Below are 23,215 nucleotides of genomic sequence, written 5' to 3' on the forward strand. Positions count from 1 at the left end.
CACATAATGATATAATTCTTCTTGCTACATCTTTCCTTTTTTTTTTTGAAAATGTAAAGAGGTATAAAATGTAATATAAGTCTAAATTTAATTATATCAGTGTTCTCCAATTTGTTCCCCTAATAGCCCTTTTATTATTGATGCTATATAGAACCCAAACTTAAGGAAAATTTCTGTGCATTTATTGTTGTTTAATCAGGAGTAATTTCTTTCCCCATGAATAAAAATACTATGAAGGAGAGTGTACAAGGTAACCAGCTATACTATACTGAGCTAATATTCCATTCATTAGCATCATAGCTCAACTACTTAACTTCTGGGCAGCACTATTTCCTGTAAACAAAGAATTTATTTGGCTTTACAATATTAAAAATATCTCTTGCACCTTCATTCTCAACTTAGTGGATCCTTAGAAATGCAGGAAAATATTTTTAAAATTTTCTGTATTCAATTTATACAGTAGTTTTCTGAAACAATAAATGTATGTTTGGTATAGTGTACACAAGTTATAGGTATTTTCACACACGTGTATATTTATGTATGTCACTAGTCTAGATATATTGTCAAAGTGTTGGAAGATGCTTATCTGAAAGATGAAATAACTTTGTAAACAGAATTTTTTGGTACTTTAGTATCAAATCTTTTAGATCAAGATGGATAAATTCACCTATAAAAATCAAGATAGCGGGATTTGATGCACAAATGTCCAGAAGTAGAAGTAGAAACTAGAATATTTAAATAAGAAAAAGACCTACCAACCGAAAAAGCCAGAATTAGTCTTTAGACACCGTAAAGTCACAAAAGAAAAACATACATACATTTTACTGAGACAAAATTAATTTAAAGTAGGCTAATAAAAATATCCTTTTTGTCACTAAATGTTAAAGTTATGTAATTATGTAATTAATTTTAAAAATCTAATGTTTTGGGTCTACTTTTATTAATATTCTGATATCATGCTTTGGAATTTAATAAAAATTTAGTTATCTTATAAATTCAAATTTGTCTACATTCAAGTAGTTCCCTATGATTATTGTTGAGGCACATTTGGAAATGTGTCAGCTTGGCTAACACATTTGTTAATTTGTTATTGAGATACATATGGCATACTTATAAAATTTGTAATTTGTTATTAAAATCTATATCAGGCATACTTAAAAAATTGGTATAGTTTACACAAATAAGAAATTTAAAAGGATGATTAAGATTCATGGAGAGAGTAAAATGGTAGTTAGGGGACTTGAGGGTGTGGGAATAAGATTGATGCTTAAAGTACACAGTTGCAATGGGTAGTAAATAAGCCATAAAGATCTCATGTACAGTATAATGAATATAGATAATAATGTGGTACTATAATATAATTATGAAATGTGACAGAGGTGCCAACTATCACTGACTGGCAATCATAATACAATGTATAAATATATCAAATTAACAAAATATACACCTTAAATTTACACAATGTTATCTGTCAGATATATTCAATTTTTAAAGAGATCATACATTTTAATTCATATAAATCCATAGCATCATACATTTAACAACCTTTTTCCTTTTACATTATTATATTTTATATACCCCCCAAAATGCAAATATTAAATCTTTAGTATCAGAGAATAATTATATCATTATTTTCCTTAAGCTTTAATTAATTCCATTGACCAATTTCCCATGGAGGAAAAAATTCCATTATTTCACCCGTTATTAATGATTAATCATTCCCCCAAATTGATTTATTTTGTTTTCTGTTAAAATGCAACTCTCCTTAAGTTTCTTAGTTTCTACTGTTTAAGTCATATTCACATTAAGTCCTCTCTCCCAAGCCCAAACTTTCTTATAATTTATTTGGCTTTTATTTACAAATCATATTTTAGCAGTCTTTTCTGCGATGCACATCTAAATTCTATTATTTTGTATCTGTACTATTACTTATAATATTTTACCCCAGATGTCTTGTTTTGTTTTTATTTCTTTCAAGAGTGACTTGTCATGTTTGTTCAATACACTAAAAGATCTTGATTATTTACTCTATTTGTCAGTTTTGCATCATTTGCTTTGAAATTAATGGGCATAATATTCTTTCCTTCTATCCTTATTTGTCTCATCCTAATTAAGAAAGAATACAGATGATTATTATTGCAGACTATTAATAACTGATAACAAAATATCATGAATTTTGATGAAAGTTAATTTTGAGGATGTATGAAACTCAAAATGTAATAACCACATCTAGTTGGGTGGTATTCATATTATGTTAGACACCAGATTGTTAAATATATTCCAGCAATGCTTTTTAGTGCAAATGGTTGGATATTTGTTTCAATTTTCTAGTTCTTCATTATCTAAGGAATTTATATAATCCCAAAATATTTCAAGAAGAGATTCATTTTTTAGTTTTTTTGTATATTCACAAAAAACTATTAATTGAATTTTCAGACATATTTAAAATAGTTAATCAATGGGTGCGTTGATTAAATAATCCTGAAGTAAAGCTTATTTTCTTCTTAAACACAACTCTATGGGCCTAATTTCTTGTTCTTTATTTTAGTCAACAGTTAATTAAATATATTGCAAAACATCTTACCCGAATATATTTTTCCAATGTGTTTTATATTTAATTTCATATAACATGGGAAAAGTAATGTCCCAAAATTATATAAATGGCATTCTAATTTTTATAATTTGAATACACAATTCCATTGTGTCCCTCCCTTTTCATCTCTCTTACTTCCCCAGCTCCAGGAAAAGTGGTGAATCTCACAGTCGAGGCCTTTAACTATTCAGCAGTAAACCTGATTTGGTATTTACCTCGGCAACCAAATGGCAAAATTACCAGTTTCAAAATTAGTGTCAAACACGCCAGAAGTGGGATAGTGGTGAAAGATGTCTCAATCCGAGTGGAGGACATTTTAACAGGGAAATTGCCAGAATGCACTGTGAGTACCATGGAACATTTTCTAAGTCTCGGGAATTTTAAGTAAACTTATATCCTGAAGTTTTCAGCATCTAGATACTATTTATTTTGCTAAAGTATAGCTATTTGATTACTTTTAGTACTGGGTTATAGTATCATGTTACACGCAATTGGCCATATTCAAGGTAGAATAAGAGAAAGGTTTGAGAATTCAAGAGTAAGATACCAGAGTCGCTTAGGGAGCTCTGCAAAGACTTCATGATGGGGGTAGCATTTGCGATGGTCCTTGGACAGAGGAAGGACAGGTGAAGGTTGTCTGAGGGGCACATTTTGGGTGAAGGATCCTTCTAAAGCTCTGAAGTAGGAAAATGTAGGCTATCACTAGAAAAAGATGTGACAGGAGAGGAGGGGAGGAGAATGATCAAGGTTAAATTTGTGGAAGTAGATTTTTTTTGTTGTGCATTTTTTGTAAATTTGCGGAAGTAGTTTTTTTTGTTGGTGAAGAATTTGTTATTACTCTAGTTATTAATGGGAAACCCCTAGAAGCACTGTAATAATGCTCTTCCAAAAATAAGTTTGTTGGTCTTCATGATAACAGTAATAGAGAAACAAACAAAATTGTTTGTTTTAAATATTCAAAGTTTTACAAATTTCCAAATCTTTTAAAAATTAGGACATATTTCTAATATACATGGTACACACACTCACATAGACAACATGTGCTTTATCTTTTGAGTACTTACGAAAAAATAATGACAGTAACAATAAGAAGGTAACCTATGCTTGAAATTTCACAAACAGGGAAATATGTCATATCTTTAGATCTTGTACTTTTAACATGAATTTTTAAAATTCTAATGATTTTGGTATAGTTTTACCTTTATTCTAAGCCACTTGAAATCCTAGTCATAAGAAAGATTAAGGTATAAAGAATGCAAGATATGTATTATACTGTAAAACTGTAGCCATAAATGGGTATAATTCTAGCAAATTTTTCCATAACTCAAGTGGGTTAATTTAAAAAGATCTTAACCAGTCATACACATACCATAAATTTAAGAATAATATTTATAGTATAAAGGAAAAAGAAATAACTTCTCATGTCTGCAAAGAGATAACGCATTTTTTCCATTGGTATTTATTTTATTCGCTAGGAGAGTAATGAATCTTTTTTATGGAGTACAACCAGCCCTACTCCGACTCTCAGCAGAGGCACACCTCCGTCACGCACCACATATTCATCGAGCCCCTTGGCACGAAGTAAGATAAGCTCCGTATGGAAAGAGCCTATCAGTTTTGTAGTGACACATTTGAGACCTTATACGACATATCTTTTTGAAGTTTCTGCTGTTACAACGGAAGCGGGTTATATTGATAGTACAATTGTCAGAACACCAGAATCAGGTATGGTTTCCTTTTGTGTGTGTGTGTGTGTGTGTGTAGGGAAAAAAAAGTTAAATTATTTATAGAATGGTCTTTCATTTTCTTTGGTACACATATTTTTGTTAAAATATTTCTTCCCTTTCAATAGCTTTTTTTCTCTAATAACAGATAATAGGCACCCCACCTGGAGCAGCTTCAATTTCACTTCTCTTTTATAACATGAGCATCTAAAAGGAGAAAGATTTGAAAGAAAGAATTATTGAGCTAATTAAGTGTGATTCTAAGATCGGTTCTTATTGTTCTGTGATCTCAGCAATTTTTCATAATCATCTCTTCCCTTCTAAAACTTCTATAATCATCTATATCCTCCTCTCCCCGATAGTGCTATTAGCAAATGTGAGAATAACACCTGCAGTAGCAAAAATATCATGTGATTAACTTTTCAGTATCAGATTAAAACAGTAGTTAAAAAATATACCCATTAGTCTTGTCTTTGCCCTGCAGTTTCCTCATGTGAAAAACAGAGACTGTAATAGTTTTGTTCCTTATGGTGGTGGTGTTAGGATTAAATGAATATAGTTAGATATTATTACTGCTAAATTCGAAACCATATACTATTTCTAGGTATGAGAATGTATTTACTTATGGTATTATGTATACATATGTAAATGTATGTAGATATTGATGTAATACCATACTAAATATGTAGTATCAGACATTCAGCTGTGATTGGTAATACTTGAGGTTACTAGAAATTATTACTGCTAGGGTAATTTCACTAAAGCATCGTACTTTTTTCTGTTGGCATTAGTTGTTAGATTTTATCATTTCATTACATGTAAATTTTAAGTTTTATCTTGATTTAAATTACCATGTTGGATCATAACACTTCCTTCTTATCCTTCTTATACAATAAAAAATTTTGTTAGGGTCACACAAAGTGAGATTTGGCAGACAAGAAATTTACTTTGACAAATATTTGAATTGCTTAATTTCAGTTAAAAGGGTAAAGTGTAACCTTCAGTTTCAGGCTGTTTTTGCTTTTTATGCTTAAATTGATGTTATGCATTATTGGGGACAATACCACAAGGATGATGCTATGCCCTTCTCAGTGCATCCCATTAAGGGGTATACGATATCAGTATGTCATCTTAACTGTCGATGTTGGTCCTTTTTTTTTAATTTATTTTTTTCAAGTACAGTTTTCTCTGCCTTCCCCCCACCACTTTCCCCTGCCCCCCTCCTCCCCCAATCCTTCTCCACTTTGGTTTTGTCCATGAGTCCTTGTTATATGTTCCTTGACTTGCCCCTTCCCTTCCTTTTCCCCCCGCACCCCCTCCCTCCTCCCCTGTTGTCTCTGTTGGTTTCTTTTCCTTTCAGTGTTGCTGGTCTTATTTTCCTTGCATCTTTGTATTGTTGGTTAGGTTCTGCTTATAGGTGAGATCATATGGTATTTGTCTTTTTGCCCCCTGGCTTATTTTGCTTAGCATAATGCTCACTAGTTCCATCCATGCTGTCAAGAAGTATAGTAGTTCTTTTCTCCTGTCTGCTGCGTAGTATTCCATTGTGTAAATGTACCATAATTTTTTGATCCAATCATCTACTGATGGGCATTTAGGTTGCTTCCAACACTTGGCTATTGTAAACTGTGCTGCTACTGAAAGTTATGTTTGTTAACTAAACTTGTTATGGTAATCATTTCACAATATAAGTCCAGTCCTTGTTGTACATACCTTAACTTATACAGTTCTGTATGTCAATCATATCTCAGTAAAACTGAAAAAATGTAGGGACATTTTGCAGATAATTGACTAGTACACTTCAAAAGTCTCAAGGTCATGAAAGACAAGGAAAGGTTAAGGAACTATCACAGGTGGTAGAAACTAAGGAGAATAACTTAAGTGTATTACAAGATCCTGGATTAGATCCTTGAAAAGAAAAAGGACATTAATAAAAAAACTGATAAAATCTGAATAAAGTCTGAAGCTTAGTTAATAAAATTGTACCAAGGTTAATTTCTTAGTTTTGATAACTCTGCTGTGGTTATGTAAGAGGTTAACATTAAGGGAAGGCAGGTGAAGGGTATATGGGAACTCCACACTATTTTCATAGTTTTAAATGACATAATAATAAGTTTTAAAAGGGTAAATTCTTTATGACTTAAAACTTCCAGTGGAAATGTAGATCTATGTGCATTTCAAAGTGAAATTGATAATTGAAACAATTTGTCCAAACCAGTTAGATAATTTTAAAAAATATATTTATCAGGGCCTTTTTAACAGGAGCACTTCAAGGGCATTTGGGTTATAGCTTTGAATAAATACAAATAGTTCTAATGACATTTGGCGATGAGTACATGTCCTAATTATTTCCATTCTTTCCATTAATTTGCAGATAAAAACCTAGACTTCATCTCAGCTGATATGTAGTTCTCTTCAAATACAAAAATGGCCACATTATTCTCAGAAAATTGTTACAGAGATGTTGTTAGTTTTTAATCATCAGTACAATTGAAACTTTCTTGGGAACTTTAAGTCTGAATAAAAAGGACATTAGACCATCTTTTCTTCCAGTAGTTCCCAATCTGAAGTCTGTGGCATAATCTTCACTGGCCTAAGGCAAAACTGAAAAAATAATTGCAAAATGCATTTTTATAAAACTATGTTTTTTTAAAATTTAAAGGACAGTCCCTTCATGAGGTTGTTGTCATCCTATTTTATATTAAAATATTATTCCTTTTATGAAACAATGGTAGGAAATGATAGGTTTTTAACATTTTTATTTAATGTTTATACATGGAAAAATAAAAAGTTGACTAATCTAAAAAAATAAATAAAAGGGTAAAATGTAGAAACACATCTATGAAAAATAGACTATTTTGAATTATCATTATTATTTTTATGTTACCAATGTTACATTAGAATCTTTTAACCATACGTTATAAATTTCTTCTCAGAACCAAATACAAAAAATATTGATATGAAAAGTAAAGATCATTGCCAATAGATTCTGAAGGCTGAGTTGACCCTTTTTACCTGTGTCCCCCGGGGAGTGTTTATCAAGCCAGGTACCCAGGCCTTGCTGAATGCAAGATATATGTACATATAAATGTTTCAGAACACTGTTACTCTACATTAAACTATATAGAAATGAAACTTCTATGTAGCATTAAATAAAACCAGTAATTGTTGCAAATAAGTTAATCTAATGATCCAGCATGTTTTATTCAAATCCTTCAACTTAATCCTTTTAAGTTGAGAAAACCCTTTGCTAGTATTGTGATATTTTCTTTTGTTTCTGACTTTGTTCTATTATGTATATCAGATAAGGTAATTTTAAATTTTAAACATACATACCTGCTATTTATTCATTTTTCCCCTATGATCATTTTAGTGCCTGAAGGACCACCACAAAACTGTGTAACAGGCAACATCACAGGAAGGTCCTTCTCAGTTTCATGTGACCCACCACCTATAGTAACTGGGAAATTTAGTTACAGAGTTGAATTATATGGGCCATCAGGTAAGTCTTAATTGGCTTTGTGTTTACCTTTTGGAAAAAGAATTATATAAAATGTGTTACCGGTATTAAATTTTTGAAGTTTCAAACTCCTTTTAAATGACCCTGTAATAGGAGCAAATAATTGAAGAGTAATAAAGAAGGTGAGGTTCTTTGAACTTCTTATTTGTTGTACTAAATAAATAGAAGTATAGCAAAACACAACGCATATTCCATATTTGATGAGGAAGAGCTGAAAGAACTAGAGAGGACCCATCCAAAAGAGAAGTGTTAGAGGAGGCATATGTCTTCAAACATTTGAACAAGGGACCTGGACTTACTCTGATTACAAATATATTTATGAAGAGTAATGGATTTAGGCTATACTAAATTAGATTTCTGCTTAGAATAAGGAAGCCATTTCTAAAAATTAGAATTCTCTCAAAATAATATAGGCAACTTTATGAGATATCAAGTTCTCCACCTTTGTGAACAAGTAGAAATGGGCATCCACATGTTAGAGATATTTTGAGGGATTCAAATCCCTCAAATGTTATATGTTATTGGCAGTTAATTAAGTAAAATCAAATTGTTTCCTAATCTGAGATCTCATGGTCCAACAAAAGAAGTTGAATTCAAATAATAATGAAATAACATAATGATAACATAAATAAAATGAAATAAAAATGATAACATAAACTCACATGTTATCATTTACTTGGAAGAATGAAAAAAATAGTTACAAATTACTCATTTTGAAATCTTTATGAATCTCATGAATCAATAAGTAACTTTCATTTTTCATCCAAGTACCTATGCTCCTAACATTCTGAAATAATGGCAATGTTTGCAGTCCTTTAAAAAACTGTAGTCTTTTATTCTCCTCCCAACCCTCGCCCCTTCCCCATATACACAGAAACACCTTTAAAAAATTTTTGTTATTATTTTGCAAAATATTGACAATGCAATATTTTATCTATAAGGCTGATAAATTAAGTAGGATGTATTTAGTAACTATTAACATTTAACAACATGGAAGTCATTAATGATCTTGATGAGCAGTTTTGATAAAGCCTGTGGGTAAGTGCCTGAGTGAGAAGGATATAAGAAAGGCAAGAGTTACTGGGAAGTTGTCTTTGTTAGGCAGAAGCTGAGATCTTTTGCTTAAATGTAGGGATCGGTTTGAGATAAGAACATAGATGGTTTGTCTATAGTAAAGACTCTGAGGCAGAGTATTTGGGTACAGAGGCTGGTAGACAGTTAATTTTGTTGGTGGGAGTCTATGGCAGGTTTTTTCTGATTGACTTCATTTTTTTTTTCAATGGAATGAGAAGCAAGACTATCAACTAGGAGTGAGGATGGAGCAGAAAGGTTTTTGAAGTCTGGGGAGAAAATAGAGCATATAAAATAATCATCTAGAAGAGTAGAGGGTGATTCAACTAAGTTGTAAGGTGCTAGACACCATTAAGGGCTCATTTAAAATGTGGTGATGAATAAAGTGGTATCAGTCAGAGTGGCTTTGTGGTTTTCTCCAGCTCCCTTCACCAAGAGAAGGGAAAGGGCGTTGAAGGCTTATGAAAGGCAGTGATTATAACTGACAGTGACATCAAGGAAATCAGGTGGTGAGAGACCAAACAAAATAAAATAGAAGAGGTCGACTGGAGGTTCCAGGGGACACAAAGAATTGTTGGCTGAAGGTTCTAGAGTAAGTGAACAGGACACAAGAAAGAAGGGTCATGGAAAGTTGAATGAAATTAAGATTGTGGGGGATTTGCTTTTATTGGTAATAGCGATAACCAATTATGACCGTGAAACAGTGACTGGGATAGAGTGGAGGACTAGATTATTTTAAAAGAGCTCGAAGTGGTTTAAGGATTAACTCTTGGGATATTGAAATCACCACAAATTAAGATGGTAGCATTGAAGAAAATGACATTGAAGAAGTAGCTACCCCATCCAGAATAAGGGTGAGTGACCCTCAGGTTAGGCGATCACTACAACAATGAGGGCTAGTGGATACTATTATGGCGTGAGAGTTAAAGCTGTGAGCTTTTCCAGGGACGGAGCTAGAATGGCCTGCGACAAGGCAATGAGGAGCTGGGAGAACACTTATCACACCAGAAGGGCTAGTTGTACAAGGGCTGTGGGGAAAGATAGACTGCCACCGTTGGGGTGGCTGAAGGGAGCAGAAGGCATCTTCCTAGGGGACAGTCAGGTTTCGTCCAGGGCAAGAAAGTGAAAGGACTATTCAGTGGTATATTTGAGGATTTAAGGAATTTTGATGCTGGGCTATTTAAAGGAATTTTTCTCAGAAGCTAAATTAGAAATATTTTCTAAATAAATCTTTCTGTGCATGACAATGAAAATATTTAGCATTTTAATTGACTAAATTTGTGTACAAAATATTGTTGCTGTTTTTATATTGTAAAATTTAGAGTATTCCTCTTAAATATGTCGAAAATAATATGGCAATTAAATAGGACTTTATAATGTAATAAAAGTTATTTTAAACACTGGAAGATTTTCATGTTTTTTTCCTTTGTTTTAAATAAATTGCTATCAATGCACTATTTAGCTAAACACTTGAAATATATTTATTTTAAAAATTGTAGTAATAAGCATTACATAGGTAAGCACTTTAATTACTGTCCTTGGCTCTATACTTAAATGTGAGAATGATTACATGCTTGATAAGAAAATAATCCACAGGTATTTTTTGTTTTTTGCAGGTCGGATTTTGGATAACAGCACAAAAGACCTTAAGTTTGCATTCACTAACCTAACACCATTTACAATGTATGATGTGTACGTTGCAGCTGAAACCAGTGCAGGGATTGGTCCCAAATCAAATATTTCAATATTCACTCCCCCAGAAGGTAAAAACATTTCTGTTAGTGTGTTAATGAGATGCTTTTGTTCTGCTTGTGAATTTTATTGCATTGGTTAAACATTATATCAGAAGTTATTTGGCTTATGTTTACTTAATTCATGTTATTTCCTCACCAGATGACTTCCTAGTACATTCTGAACATATGTTCCTCAGAACATTAAACACATAGCATGCTTCATAATAAGAGGGACTGAAGATCAAGCAAGGTTAGGTAACACTATATGAAGTAACCACCTGCTGGAGGTTCACAGGGAATACTGGCAAAACCTCAAGAGATCTTAAACAAAGAAATACGTTTAACCTTTTTTTAACTCACATTATTTGAGGAAGAATTTTTTTCACAGACTAACATTCAGAGGTGTCTATATATTCCCAATGGCTATTACAAAATATACTTATAATCAAAAGGATATTTTAAGCAAGTAAGGAATCCTAGAAGATATGTAATACAAATTTACAAGCATATACTGAAGTTATTAAAACAATATTTCAGAGAAACAATTTTATTTATATATATTAAACATCACACTTTGAGGTGAAATATAGTGTTTAAATAATGTTACAATATGCCCTGGCTGATGTGGCTCAGTTGGTTGGGGCATCATCCTCTAAACCAAAAGGTTGCAGGTTTGATTCCCAGTCAGGGCATGTACCTAGGTTGGGGGTTTGGTCCCCAGTGGGGCAGGTATGAGAGGCAAGAAATTGATGGTTCTCTCTCGTATCGATGTTTCTCTCCCTCTCTCTCTCCATCCTTCCCCTCTCTCTAAAATCAATAAGCATATCCTTGTGTGAGGATAAAAAAAATGTTACAATCCTATTTCATAACATATTTTTTTGGCCTACCCCAAACATGCTAAATGTCTTCATTTACATTTAGGGATTGTAATTACTGAAAAGAAGACAATAATTTTTTGTAATCACATTAATACTTCAAAAATGTTATAGGTATTGTTTATATGCTAGCTAACATACAGTAACTTATGAAATAAATACATACATGTGTGAACATGCCTACACACACACCAAGGTTTGGCATGCATTCATCAGATGAATATATCCATTCAAGCATTTGACCATTAGAGGGCAGCAACTATTAGGGGATTTTGTACTTCTTCAAAAAATAGTTAAACCTTGATAATATTTTGTATTTAAAGAACATAAAAATCTGTTTTATATCACTTTCAAATGAAAACGCTAATGTATATATAATTGCAATGCGCAGATTAAGAAAGAGATGCATGCCCATAAGCAAAATGTTCTCATTTTTTCATACTAAAATTTTTCCACTGTGTTTCTATTAAAAGAGACTTGGTTTTATGTCTTCTCCATTAGACCTTCATTTTTCCCTGTCTTCACCTAAAAACTGCTCTTAAGCATTCCCAAGAAAGCTAGACAGATTTACGGAGCACTGTCAAGCACAGCAGAACGGCTTGGCCCTCAACAGACTGGAGTGCTTGAGTTTGGTCGCAATAGCATTTTCTCAGTCAACCTAATTGCTCGACTGATTTCTGTTTGTATGTTAAACAATTAAATAAATTCAAAACTCTGTCTTCTTTCAAATCAAGCGTATAAACCGAATCCACAGTTTAAGATGATTGTTTGTGATCATTCTTGGCCTACAACATTAGACAAATGTAGAGAAGTAAATAACACACTGTCACATACAACGTCATGTGGCTTACTTTGAATATTATTTAAATGTTTATTTCTCTTTCTTTATTTCTGCATTTTTATTCACAAAACAATATGAGGGGGTACACCCCAAAAACAGAACTATCTTTTGGAGGGTGGGGCCCTTGTAGTACAGGCTTCCCCGGCTGCATGAGTCTTGGAGGAACCCATCTGCAACAGTGTACCAGATGCCGTTGTTGTGAGAAGCTGTGTTCAGATTCAGGGAATTTTTTTTTAAAGACTCTTTCAATGCATTTGCCCATTTCATGATGGGTGATTTACAAACACACCTGCACACATTATCCTGAGTTTTCAGCAGTTTTTGACCAAAAGCGGCTTGACTCCCATATCCCACCCTCCCTATTCACCCAATCTCTCCCTGAGTGACATTTTTTTGTTTCCTTGGATTGAAAAAGTCCTCAAATGAAAAATTTTCCCAATGTGGAAGAGATGAAACAAAAAATGACAGAACCACTAAAGGTCATGAGAATTGATGAGTTCAAACTGTTTTGAACAGCAGAAAAAATGTCTCAATAGGTGTATTGCATCAAATGGAGAGTACTTTGAAGGTGACTGAAGTTTGAATATGTAAGAATAAATACATAATATTTTATAAATAAATTCCATTCCTGTGGACCCCCCACCTAGTAAGCATAATTTTAAGGGCCTTTTTCAATATATTTTGCATGGGTTATTTGGCACATTAAATATTTTGAATAGATGGTTCTGTTTGCCCTGTATATCAAGCAGTTTATTCTAAGTTTAATCGTACTATCTTCTTGAGCTTCTCTCCATATAGACAACATCCAGCTGACTCTCAGGAAGGTCCACTGGCAACAGGTAGACCCCAGTAAGAGCAGGAATGACATCGTTCTCAGCTCTGCATGCTACCTTCCTCCATGGATTTCTTGGGGGATAGTTCAGCCTTAGGAAGGGCTTCACTGGAACACTGTCAATGCAGTGAACATACCTTTCTATTTCTGACAACTCTAATGAATCCTTGTCCACTAATTAAAACTTTGTAATAGGAATCTTTAAAATATATGAGAATGCTCTAATAACTCATTAGGGCTATATTCTTTCAGTTAAAATTGGTATCTTAATTTTAGATGATTCTTTTTCATTTATTAATACAATAAGGTTCTTTGTATTCTAATTAAGATTACTCAATTTATTTTCTTTTCCATATTCAAAAGTATATTTAAAAGTTACAGTATATTTAAAAATTCATTAAGACATGCTTTTAAATTAATATCTTTTAAAGCAACTGGGGTTCTAACAAATCTCCAGATATTCATAGAAAAATGTTGAATTGACCTCATAGAAAATAATATTTGCTATTAGATTAAAAGGGACTGATTTCATTAGCACTGAGAATGTTATGGTCCATAGTCTACTTTGGTTATCAAAGAAAATCAATGTCATGTTGTTATAGCAGTTCTATGTATTTCATAAGATTTCTACATTTGCTTAATATTTTACTAAACAGATTTTTACATAAGCATAAAAAAAGTTGACTTTTGGAAAAACATTGCTAATCTAATTTCCAGTATTACAAAATGTCATAGAATTATCTATTCTAAAATGAGACAGAACTGATGAATATAATACAGGCAAGAGCATTTTCTTATTATTTGTATGTGGATTAAAAAGTTTTAAGTAAATTTTGCTCCTTCAATGTCCCCTAATAACTTTTCTGTTACAAGTGCCACATATCTGGTAAGGAGTTAACATCATTTCTTAAAAGCAAATGAAGTTTGGAAAGCCGTAGTTGACTTCCCCATAAATAAGCTATAGAAGTGAAGTCTTTTGTCTTTAGTGATTTCAACTCTCTTCCTTCTGCAAATGATAGTAAAATCTTTTATAGGGAAATCAACTGAAAGACTGTCAACTTTGTGTTTTTTAGGATTCTCAATGACTTTTATTTTTCAGTAGATTTTTTTTTCCAAAGTAAATTTCTAATGGAAATTTAATTTGCTCCATAATCGTAAAAATTATTTTAATGTATTATATTTACACCAGTGTCATTTATCTCTATTGTATTTTTTCAAATAGTTTTTCATTTGAAAACTTTAAATCATATGGAATATTTTTTAACCAATCATATGTCTACTTTGTTTCTCATTTATTAGTAAAACTTCTAGATGTGTTAGCTTGAGAATGAGTTTTAGGTAGTCCCTGTCAACAACATCTTCAGAATTGATGCTGAACTATGAATAATTGCCTTGTGTGTTTGATTTTCTTTAGTTAATTGGTATCAATATTAAGGGGGTTTGATCTAATCCCACTTCTCTGGTTTCATTATAAAAATTTGTGGTATAACAGATCAAGTATCTTTCCAAAGACAAGATTCAAAGCTGTCTGCTTCATTTCCTTTATCCCCTAAGCTTTTTCTTCTTTTATAAGAAAAAAAGGGATACATTTACAGTCATCCTTATGCAAGTTTGAGGTACATTTTTAAGGTGAAATAGAACCACTTAATTTTTTTATGAATCATAATCTTTAGGCATTATTGTTGGGGGCAATAGTTACTATGTTATATTTAAAAATGTCATAAATTAGAAGATAAAGAAACTGCTACTATTTTTAAGTTTGGCTAAGACACAGTAAAATGTCTATTTTCTGCTGTACTGGGTAATTTGATATATCCTACTACATTAATGTGTTACATCAAATGGAATTGACCATTTCCCTTATTTTCCAGGAGGCAAGGTTTAATTGCCTGATTAATCTGATCAACATAGCCTTTAAATCGGCTTCTTAAGTTGAGATCCTACAAGAGTTCAAATGAAATAGAAAAGTGACCTAGGTCTCCTATGATTATGTTATGCAATACTGGCTAAGGCTTTGTCTGCATAGAGACTCCAGAGTAGAATGTAAAAGAAAGGTGCAACGGAAGCATTGCTAATTAAATGGCTGAGTTATTTTCACACTACACAGGCAATTGGAAAGCTTCTCCACCCTTGAAAAATGTGCATTGGTAAACATGATAATAGAAACGTAAGCTCTGGGGACAATATATGTCAGTCAATGAAATAAAACTTGTACAAGAGGTGACCTGCGCAAAATGTTTAATCTATTTTATTTCTCCCTGCATCTTCAGGTGCCTAGAAAATGACCATATGATGAGTGCTCTGTTGAATGGTGAATGGATGAATCCATGATTGTGGGGTCCTACCCTAGAACTCTTCCTCCATCCTTGAAAGGATAAACTGTTTTTTATTCAGATTAGAACTCCTATGGGAAATCAGTCTAAAGAGTTATCCTCCCCTATAGAGATATACCAAAATGTTTTAGAAAAGCAGATTCAAAAAATAAGCAAATTAGAGGTGTTATAGCCATGTTGTGTTTATCTCCCAGTTTTGAGCCCAGGTTTTGCCTACCCTGGACACTAGAATCTTGACTGCAATAGTCAAATAATATGCTCTTTGGCCAGGTTGACCCATTCCTCCATCTAGCCATTAACTATTCAGAAAGCATGTAGAAATATTTATATTACTACAATATCTAGAGGGCTTTTAAAATTGTTATGTCATAGAGACAAGGGGAAAACTCAATCTAATGGATGAAAACTCCATACAGTTTATTACATGGCTTTAATGTAAGCATAATTGTGTTTACTAATTATAAATAATATTCATTGGAGTTGTGGCATTAATTTTCAATTCCTTTATGTTATCTTAGGAGGAAATAGAGTCATTTTCCATTTATATTATACCTTCCCCCAAGGTATCTGTCTTTTCAGTGCAAGTCACTAAACCTTTACTAATGTGAAATATCTCAGCGTAGGAAAATGAATTTAATGTGTTACCACATCCTAATTATAAGGGACAATATTTTTATGTCATGGTTTTTTTCTTGAACTAACATTTATAAAGTCTCTTGAATTCTTTGTTCTTATATAAATCTTGCATAACAATAGGAATGATGTAATTACACCCATTTTATAGATAAGGAAAGAGCGGTGAGCTGGCTATTCATAATCACATATTGGATTATAAACAAAAAGTGGACAAAAGCCCAGCACATATTTACCCTCAATCCATTACTCCTTTGGCACTGGGTGGTTTCCCAGATGTCACTCTTGGTGACTTTTTACCCAGAATTTAAGTTTTTGGTGCCTTGTCTTAAACCAATTGTTAGTTTGTCCCTGTTTTTATTCTTTTTTAAAAAGATTTTATTTATTTATTTTTAGAAAGGGGAAGGAAGAGAGAAAGAGAGGGGGAAAAACATCAATGTGTGGCTCCTCTCGTGCACCCCCTCCTGGGGACCTGGCCTGCAACCCAGGCATGTGCTCTGATTGGGAATAGAACTCCTGACCCTTTGGTTCACATGCCAGTGCTCAGTCCACTGAGTCACACCAGCCAGGGCTGTCCTGTTTTTCTTTACTGCAAGGAGTAAGGGTCCCTGAAATTTGAGACTATGTAATTAATTTGTAAAATCCGCAGATAAAAGTCAATCAAATTTTCAAACAATTTCATGTAATAAATTAAAATATAGCCTAATTGAATTTACCAGCTACATTTCATTGTATTCCAAGTCTTCTAGATGTTGTTTTTTGATATGTTGTTAGAGTTTTGTAAAGCCTTCAAGGTTTCTATTGTGCATTAATCATCCAGAAACAACTTCCTCTGGGAAGTAATTTTTACTAATAAAGTTGTTCAAACAAATGTTATGTCATTTTGATTTAGGGAAATTATTCCAACTTATCTTATTTGTCATTTTCATTTCTGAGAACAATGTGTAGAAATTTAAATATCCATGTATTTAGAGAGTCTTATATGTATTTAATTATTAATAAATTAGTAAATTATTTTAGTCAGTTTTCTAGCAGAATTTCTCACAATTTTTTTTTTACAATTTTATATATTTTTAGAGAGTGGGGAAGGGAGGAAGAAAGAGAGAGAGAGAAACATCAATGTGTGGTTGCCTCTCATGCACCCCCTACTAGGGACCTAATCTGCAACCCAGGCATGTGCCCTGACCAGGAATTGAACCAGTGACCCTTTAGTTTGCAGTCCAGCATTCAGTCCACTGAGCCACACCAGCCAGGGCAAATTTCTTACAAATCTTAAATCATGAGTTAAGAATTTTGAAAATGTTTTCTAATCTGAGAATGTATTTTAAAATTTCCCACACCTTATTTTTATTTTTAGTTCCAGGTGCAGTATTTGATTTACAGCTGGCAGAAGTAGAAGCCACATACATAAGAATTACTTGGAAGAAACCACGACAACCAAATGGAATCATTAGTCAATACCGAGTGAAAGTGCTAGTTTCAGAGACAGGAATAATTTTGGAAAATACTTTGCTCACGGGAAAAAATGAGGTAGTGAAGTTTTATTTTACATGTTGTTGAGCCCATTCTGCTTCCCTCTGACACTGAGAACTTGGAAGATTTTCTAGCACTCAAACAAAATACTTCACAAGTTTTGGAGTAGAATGTGAAGTAAATTTGGGCCATGTTGATAATACAGCTGGATCATATTTCATTCTGAGACTTATATTATTAGTTAAATGCTATGTTCTTTTTCAGCATATGAAAAATGTTAAATGAGCAATTAAGCAGGAAAAAAGGTGAATGTTATTATGGTAATTCAGTTAATGAATTATTTGGAAACTCCTTTATGATTTAAATAATCCTTTTAAGGCTGTGTTTGCAACTGGAACAGTTGCCAGTAAAAGGTACTGTAATTTTACAGTAGCTGTTGTTGACAGATGATTATGTCTGTTTAGTTTTAGGAAGGTAAATTTCCCAGAGCTGCCTCTTATAAAAACAAAGTACATTTTATTAAAGAAATCAAGTAAGTAAAAGAAATTAAATCATTTTATAGATGTAAAATTAGAGGACAATATTTTTGCTTTTATTCACACTGGAAGTCTTATTCTTTCCCCATTGTTTTTGTTAGGAAGCGACACAACACTGATTCCACTTCACAGTTTTTATTCACCCGACCCAGTCAGCTCTTCACTTGTGAGGATCTCTGGGCCTTCAGACTTGTCAAATCCAGATATTGGCTGCTTCCTGGGCACACAAACAATAGCTGTCCTCAAACTTAGGACGAGTGAGGTCAGCTCGAGGACTAGCTTGGAGGAACCCTCCAGTGGTTATTTAGCATTTGGCTCCCACTATTTGGGTTCAAAATCACTGCTTCTTCTAATTGAGCACATTTATTTTTCCCACATGTATTCACTCTATTTCTAATTCCAGCCTTCCTCTATTTCTGGCATCTATTTGAATGCCAGGTGCTCAGCGCCATCTGGTCATTCAGGATTTACTACTCCAAGGTGTTCACCATCTCCAGACTCGGGTTACATTCTAATCTTACATTGACTCCTTTCTTTGGTGAAAAGATACAGAGTTATGATTTCTCTGATACTCAGGGAAAGGGCAAACACTTAAACCCTTTACTCCTGCTGAGAAGGTCTTAACTTAGATACTAGCTTTTGGGGGACTCAAGTGCCAGGTCTCCTACTAATGACATCTGTTGAATGACCAGTTACACTTGTTTTTCTCTTGAAGCAAAGAGGTTCTGGAGAAGCTTCTTTGTAATTCTGCTTCTGTCTGTATGATCTGCAACCCCTGTGACACAGTCGAGAGAACAAAAGCATTGGACCTATACAAACCTGGGTTTGGTCGCTAGCTGGGCTGTACAGCAGGGAGGGTGAGGGCACGGACCTGAGAGGCAGAGGGCGTGGGTGTGAAGCTTGGTCTTGCCTTTACTGATGATGTAACCTCAGGAAAGTTGGCCTGGCATCTCTGAACTTTGGATTCCTTTTCTCTAAGCAGAGATTATAAGAGTCCCTATTGCTCCTGGAAGTCTAGTACCCATCTGACACACCATTCTTAGTTATTACAAAATAATTGACTGTATTCTCTGTGCTGTACTTTACACCCCTATGACTTTTTATAACTGGCAATTTCTGATGTGATTAATTCTGACATTGGACTGTTCACCTTGGCTGGCACTCAGTAGTAGCTTCCTTATCCTCTCTTGATAAAATGAGACATTTATTTTTTGTGATGGTATCTTTTTAAATTAGATCAGGCCTATTACTGGTGCTTGGGCTCACCTTGCAGATGGTTCATGTGGGGAGACAGATATGACTGAGACGCCAAATTCAAATAGATCATGGTCTAGCCTTGGCTCTGCACTGTTCTAGGTCTATGAACTTGGACAAATAAACTTTTGGAGACTTTATGCCCTCATTTTTTAAAGCGGGGCATATATACCCACCTTATCAGGTGAGAAATACATGGGATAACAGATAAAACCTCTGGCTTAATGTATTCATTTATTATCCTTTTCGTTGACCTTGGGAGCTTTATTAGGTTAAAGACTCTATGCTTCCATTCACTCTTTTTTAAAATATATTTTTATTTTTCAATTACAGTAGATTTACAATATTATATTAGTTTCAGGTATACAATCCAGTGATTAAACATTTATATAACTTATGAAATTATCATCCCAATAAATCTAGCACACATCTCACATTATACAGTTATTACAATATTATTAACTATATTCTCTATGCTAAACTTTATATCTCCATAACTATTCTCTAACTACCAACCTGTACTTCCTAATCCCTTCACCTTTTCACCAATTTCCCCAACCCCCTCCCATGGGGCAACCATCGAAATGTTCTCTTTATCTGAGTCTGCTTCTGATCTGCTTGTTTGTTTATTTTGGTTTTTAGATTCTACAAATAAGTGAAATTATATGGTATTTTTCTTTCTCTGTCCGACGTGTTTTATTCAGCACACTACCTTCTAGGTCCATCCATGTTGTTGCAAATGGCGAGATTTCTTTTTTATGGCTGAGTCATATTCCATTGTATACGTGCAGCATTTCTTCTTTATCCCATCATTTATTGATGGACAGACACTTAAGCTGCTTTTATATCTCGCTTATTGTAAATAATGCTGCAGTGAACATATGGATACTGTGTCTTTTTTGATTCGGTGTCCTGGGTTCCTTCAGATATATACGCAAAAGTGAATTGCTGAGTCTTTCTTTGTCTCTTATTTTAAGTCTATTTTGTCTAGCGTTAGTATTACCACCCCAGCTTTTTTATTTTTCGTTTCCATTTTTATAAAATAGCTTTTCCTATCTTTTTCTTTTCAGTCTGAAGTGAGTCTCTTGCAGACAGCCTATGCAACAGTCTTGTTTTGTTATCCAGTCAGGTACCCTGTGTTCACTCTTAAGCTTCTCAAAGCGCATCCTTCTTGCCCTGTCTCAAGAATTCTTTCATCCTTGGAATCTGGTTAGAAGTCACCAATGACCTCCTAAGTGTCAAATAAGTAGTTACATATTTTTTAACCCTCCTTATCTTCCTGTTTCCTCCCAATCCATCCCTCTGTCCCCCTTTCTCCCAGCTTCTGACGTAACTATTTGCTCCCTAATACTTCCTCCACTTTCATATACGTGACTTTGCAAAATTTGGTGGCCAAATTTTTTTGGTGGCCAAATTTTTTGGTGGCCAAATTTTTTGGTATATTTTCCAGCAGCCAGATACAATGACTGCTGAAAAATATACCAAAGCTAGCTCTCTCTTTTACACTTTTCTAATTCCTTCTTTGAAACGGAATTCCAGAGGTTCCTGTTTTCAGGCATGCCATTGCACTCTCTTTTGATGATCTCCCAGTTTCAGTCACTGCTTTCCGTGTGCATCACTCCATTGCCTTGCTTTCCACAGTGCTCTCCAACTCTCTGCATTCCTAATTATAGCCATTTATAGGAAGCGTCTGCTAGGGCTTGTCACATCTAAAATCATCTACTCTATAAGGCAAAGCAAAAATCTTTTTTGAGATAATAGCATCTGGTTCATAATCAGAAGGCATCACGTTGGGATAAGGAACAGACACTAGACAGAGATCCTGGGACAGAGATGGGGACCAGTGAATATTCCCACAGGACACACAAGAAGGAAGTTAGTTTCATGACGGCTTGAAGTGTTGGTGTTAGCTCTCACTTGGGTTATACTTAGAATTTAATAGCCATTCAGGGTTAAGGCCAGTTATTTCCGCCTCTACAGTGTGACAATCATATATCTGTACTTCATTTTCGTGTCTCCACTTGAGCTCAGAACTGCATAGACTTTGGCCTATTGTTGTTATCTCACTCATTAGTAGTTGTCCATTATTGTACAACAATTTGTCACAAGCTTAAAACCACTCACATTTATCGTCTCACAGTTTCTGTGGGTCAGGAGTCCAAAGAGCTTTGATGGGTTCTCTGAGCAGGGCCTTACAAGGCTGCCATCAAGGGCTGAGTGTGCTGTGTTCTCATCTACAGACTTGAGTAGGGAAGAATCCTCTTACAGCCTCACTCAGACTTTTTTGGCAGATTTCATTTCTTTTTTGGCTATAGAATTGAGAGTGTGGTGTCTTGCTGGCTCTTGGAAGGAGAATACCTTAACTCTAGCTCGTAGAGGTCTCGCACAGTTTTTTCACATGGCCATTCACTTCCTCAAGCCTGCAAGGAGACTCTGTATAATGTAATGCAGTCACGGGGGTGAAATGCCATCATTTTTGCCTTCTTTTGTTAGTTAGATGCAAATCATAGGTCCCAATCTGTTCAAGAAGAAAGGACTGTAAACAACAAGAGGTAGGGGTAATGGGGACCATCTGAGAGGTTATCCACCACACTCTTGGGGCACTATTTTATGTTTCACATACCTATAGAATAATAGGTATATTAATTTAAGTTATAAAAGTGATCAAATAAGAACAGCTCAGGAAGATGTATATGTATCTGTTGGTGTAATCTAACTCTTCACTCTGATAAAAAGTCAATGGATAATGTCTAACATAAGTGAGTCTTAACAGAAAGTATAATATTATTTAGTGATTTTAGAAATAAACACCATAAGAAATGAAAACAAGTGGTTAATGGTAGAAGGAATGGACAGGGATTTTCACTGTAAATCTTTTATCACTTTTTTTAAAGCCATGTACATATATAATGATGATGAAACGTTTTTAAAAAAATTTTATTGTATTTTTCCCATTACCATTTAGTCCCTTTTTATCACTCCCTGCAATCCCCACACTGTTGTCCATGTCCATGAGTCCATTTTCCTTTTTGCACAATCCCTCTACCCCTACCTTCCCTACACTTTAGCTGTCCTCCTGCTCTCCATCTATGAGTCTGTCTCTATTTTGCGTCTTTGTTCAGTTTGTTTATTAGATTCCACATATAAGCAAAAATCACATGGTATTTGTCTTTCTCTACCTGGCTTATTGCATTTAGCTTAATGTTCTCCAGGTCCATCCATACTGTCACAAAGGGTAAAATTTTCTACTCTTTTATGGCCAAGTTGTATTCCATTCAGTGCAGCCACTAGGGAAAGCAGTATGGAGATACCTCAAAAAAATTAAAAATGGGTCTGCCTTCCCACTTCTGGGAATATATCCAAAGGAGCCCAAAATACTAATTCAAAGGAACATAAGTGCCCCTGAGTTCATTCATTGTAATGTTATTTATAATCATCAAGGTGTGGTAGCAGTCCAAGTGCCCATCAGTAAGTGAGTGGGTAAAACACCTTTACATGATGATGACACTTTTAAAAATATATTAAAATATACTTCAATGCTAGGCCTAATCTGATATCATCACCCTTTTTGAAATTTTTTTCCCAGTGATCTATTTGTTCCCAGTGATCTAATGATCTATTTGTTTCTTAATGAACAGGGGTTATTTAAATAAGCCAATATATACAGTTTACTTTCAAAATTTAAACAAATATTTGAAACAAATACATTAGAAACTTGAATTTCAGGGTTTGAGTGCTTTTATTTTAACTTCGACACTTATATTTCCATCTCATCTATAACATTCCTACTGAATGAC

At 33.9% G+C, this 23,215-nt stretch overlaps 1 protein-coding gene across 1 annotated transcript in view; it reads left to right on the plus strand.

Annotated features, from left to right (window-relative positions):
- PTPRQ (protein tyrosine phosphatase receptor type Q) overlaps positions 1-23,215 on the plus strand; it is a 204,787-nt gene that overhangs the window by 7,283 nt on the left and 174,289 nt on the right. The window contains exons 5-9 of the mRNA XM_054580156.1: positions 2,737-2,936; positions 4,069-4,318; positions 7,691-7,819; positions 10,525-10,671; positions 17,513-17,685. Of these exons, the coding sequence (XP_054436131.1) occupies positions 2,737-2,936; positions 4,069-4,318; positions 7,691-7,819; positions 10,525-10,671; positions 17,513-17,685 (899 nt within the window). The remainder of the gene's footprint in view (positions 1-2,736; positions 2,937-4,068; positions 4,319-7,690; positions 7,820-10,524; positions 10,672-17,512; positions 17,686-23,215) is intronic.

The sequence above is a fragment of the Pteronotus mesoamericanus genome, unplaced genomic scaffold, assembly GCF_021234165.1.
Source record: "Pteronotus mesoamericanus isolate MK-2021 breed Mesoamerican mustached bat unplaced genomic scaffold, CSHL_Meso_final contig_56, whole genome shotgun sequence".
In the NCBI taxonomy this organism is placed as follows: domain Eukaryota; kingdom Metazoa; phylum Chordata; class Mammalia; order Chiroptera; family Mormoopidae; genus Pteronotus; species Pteronotus mesoamericanus.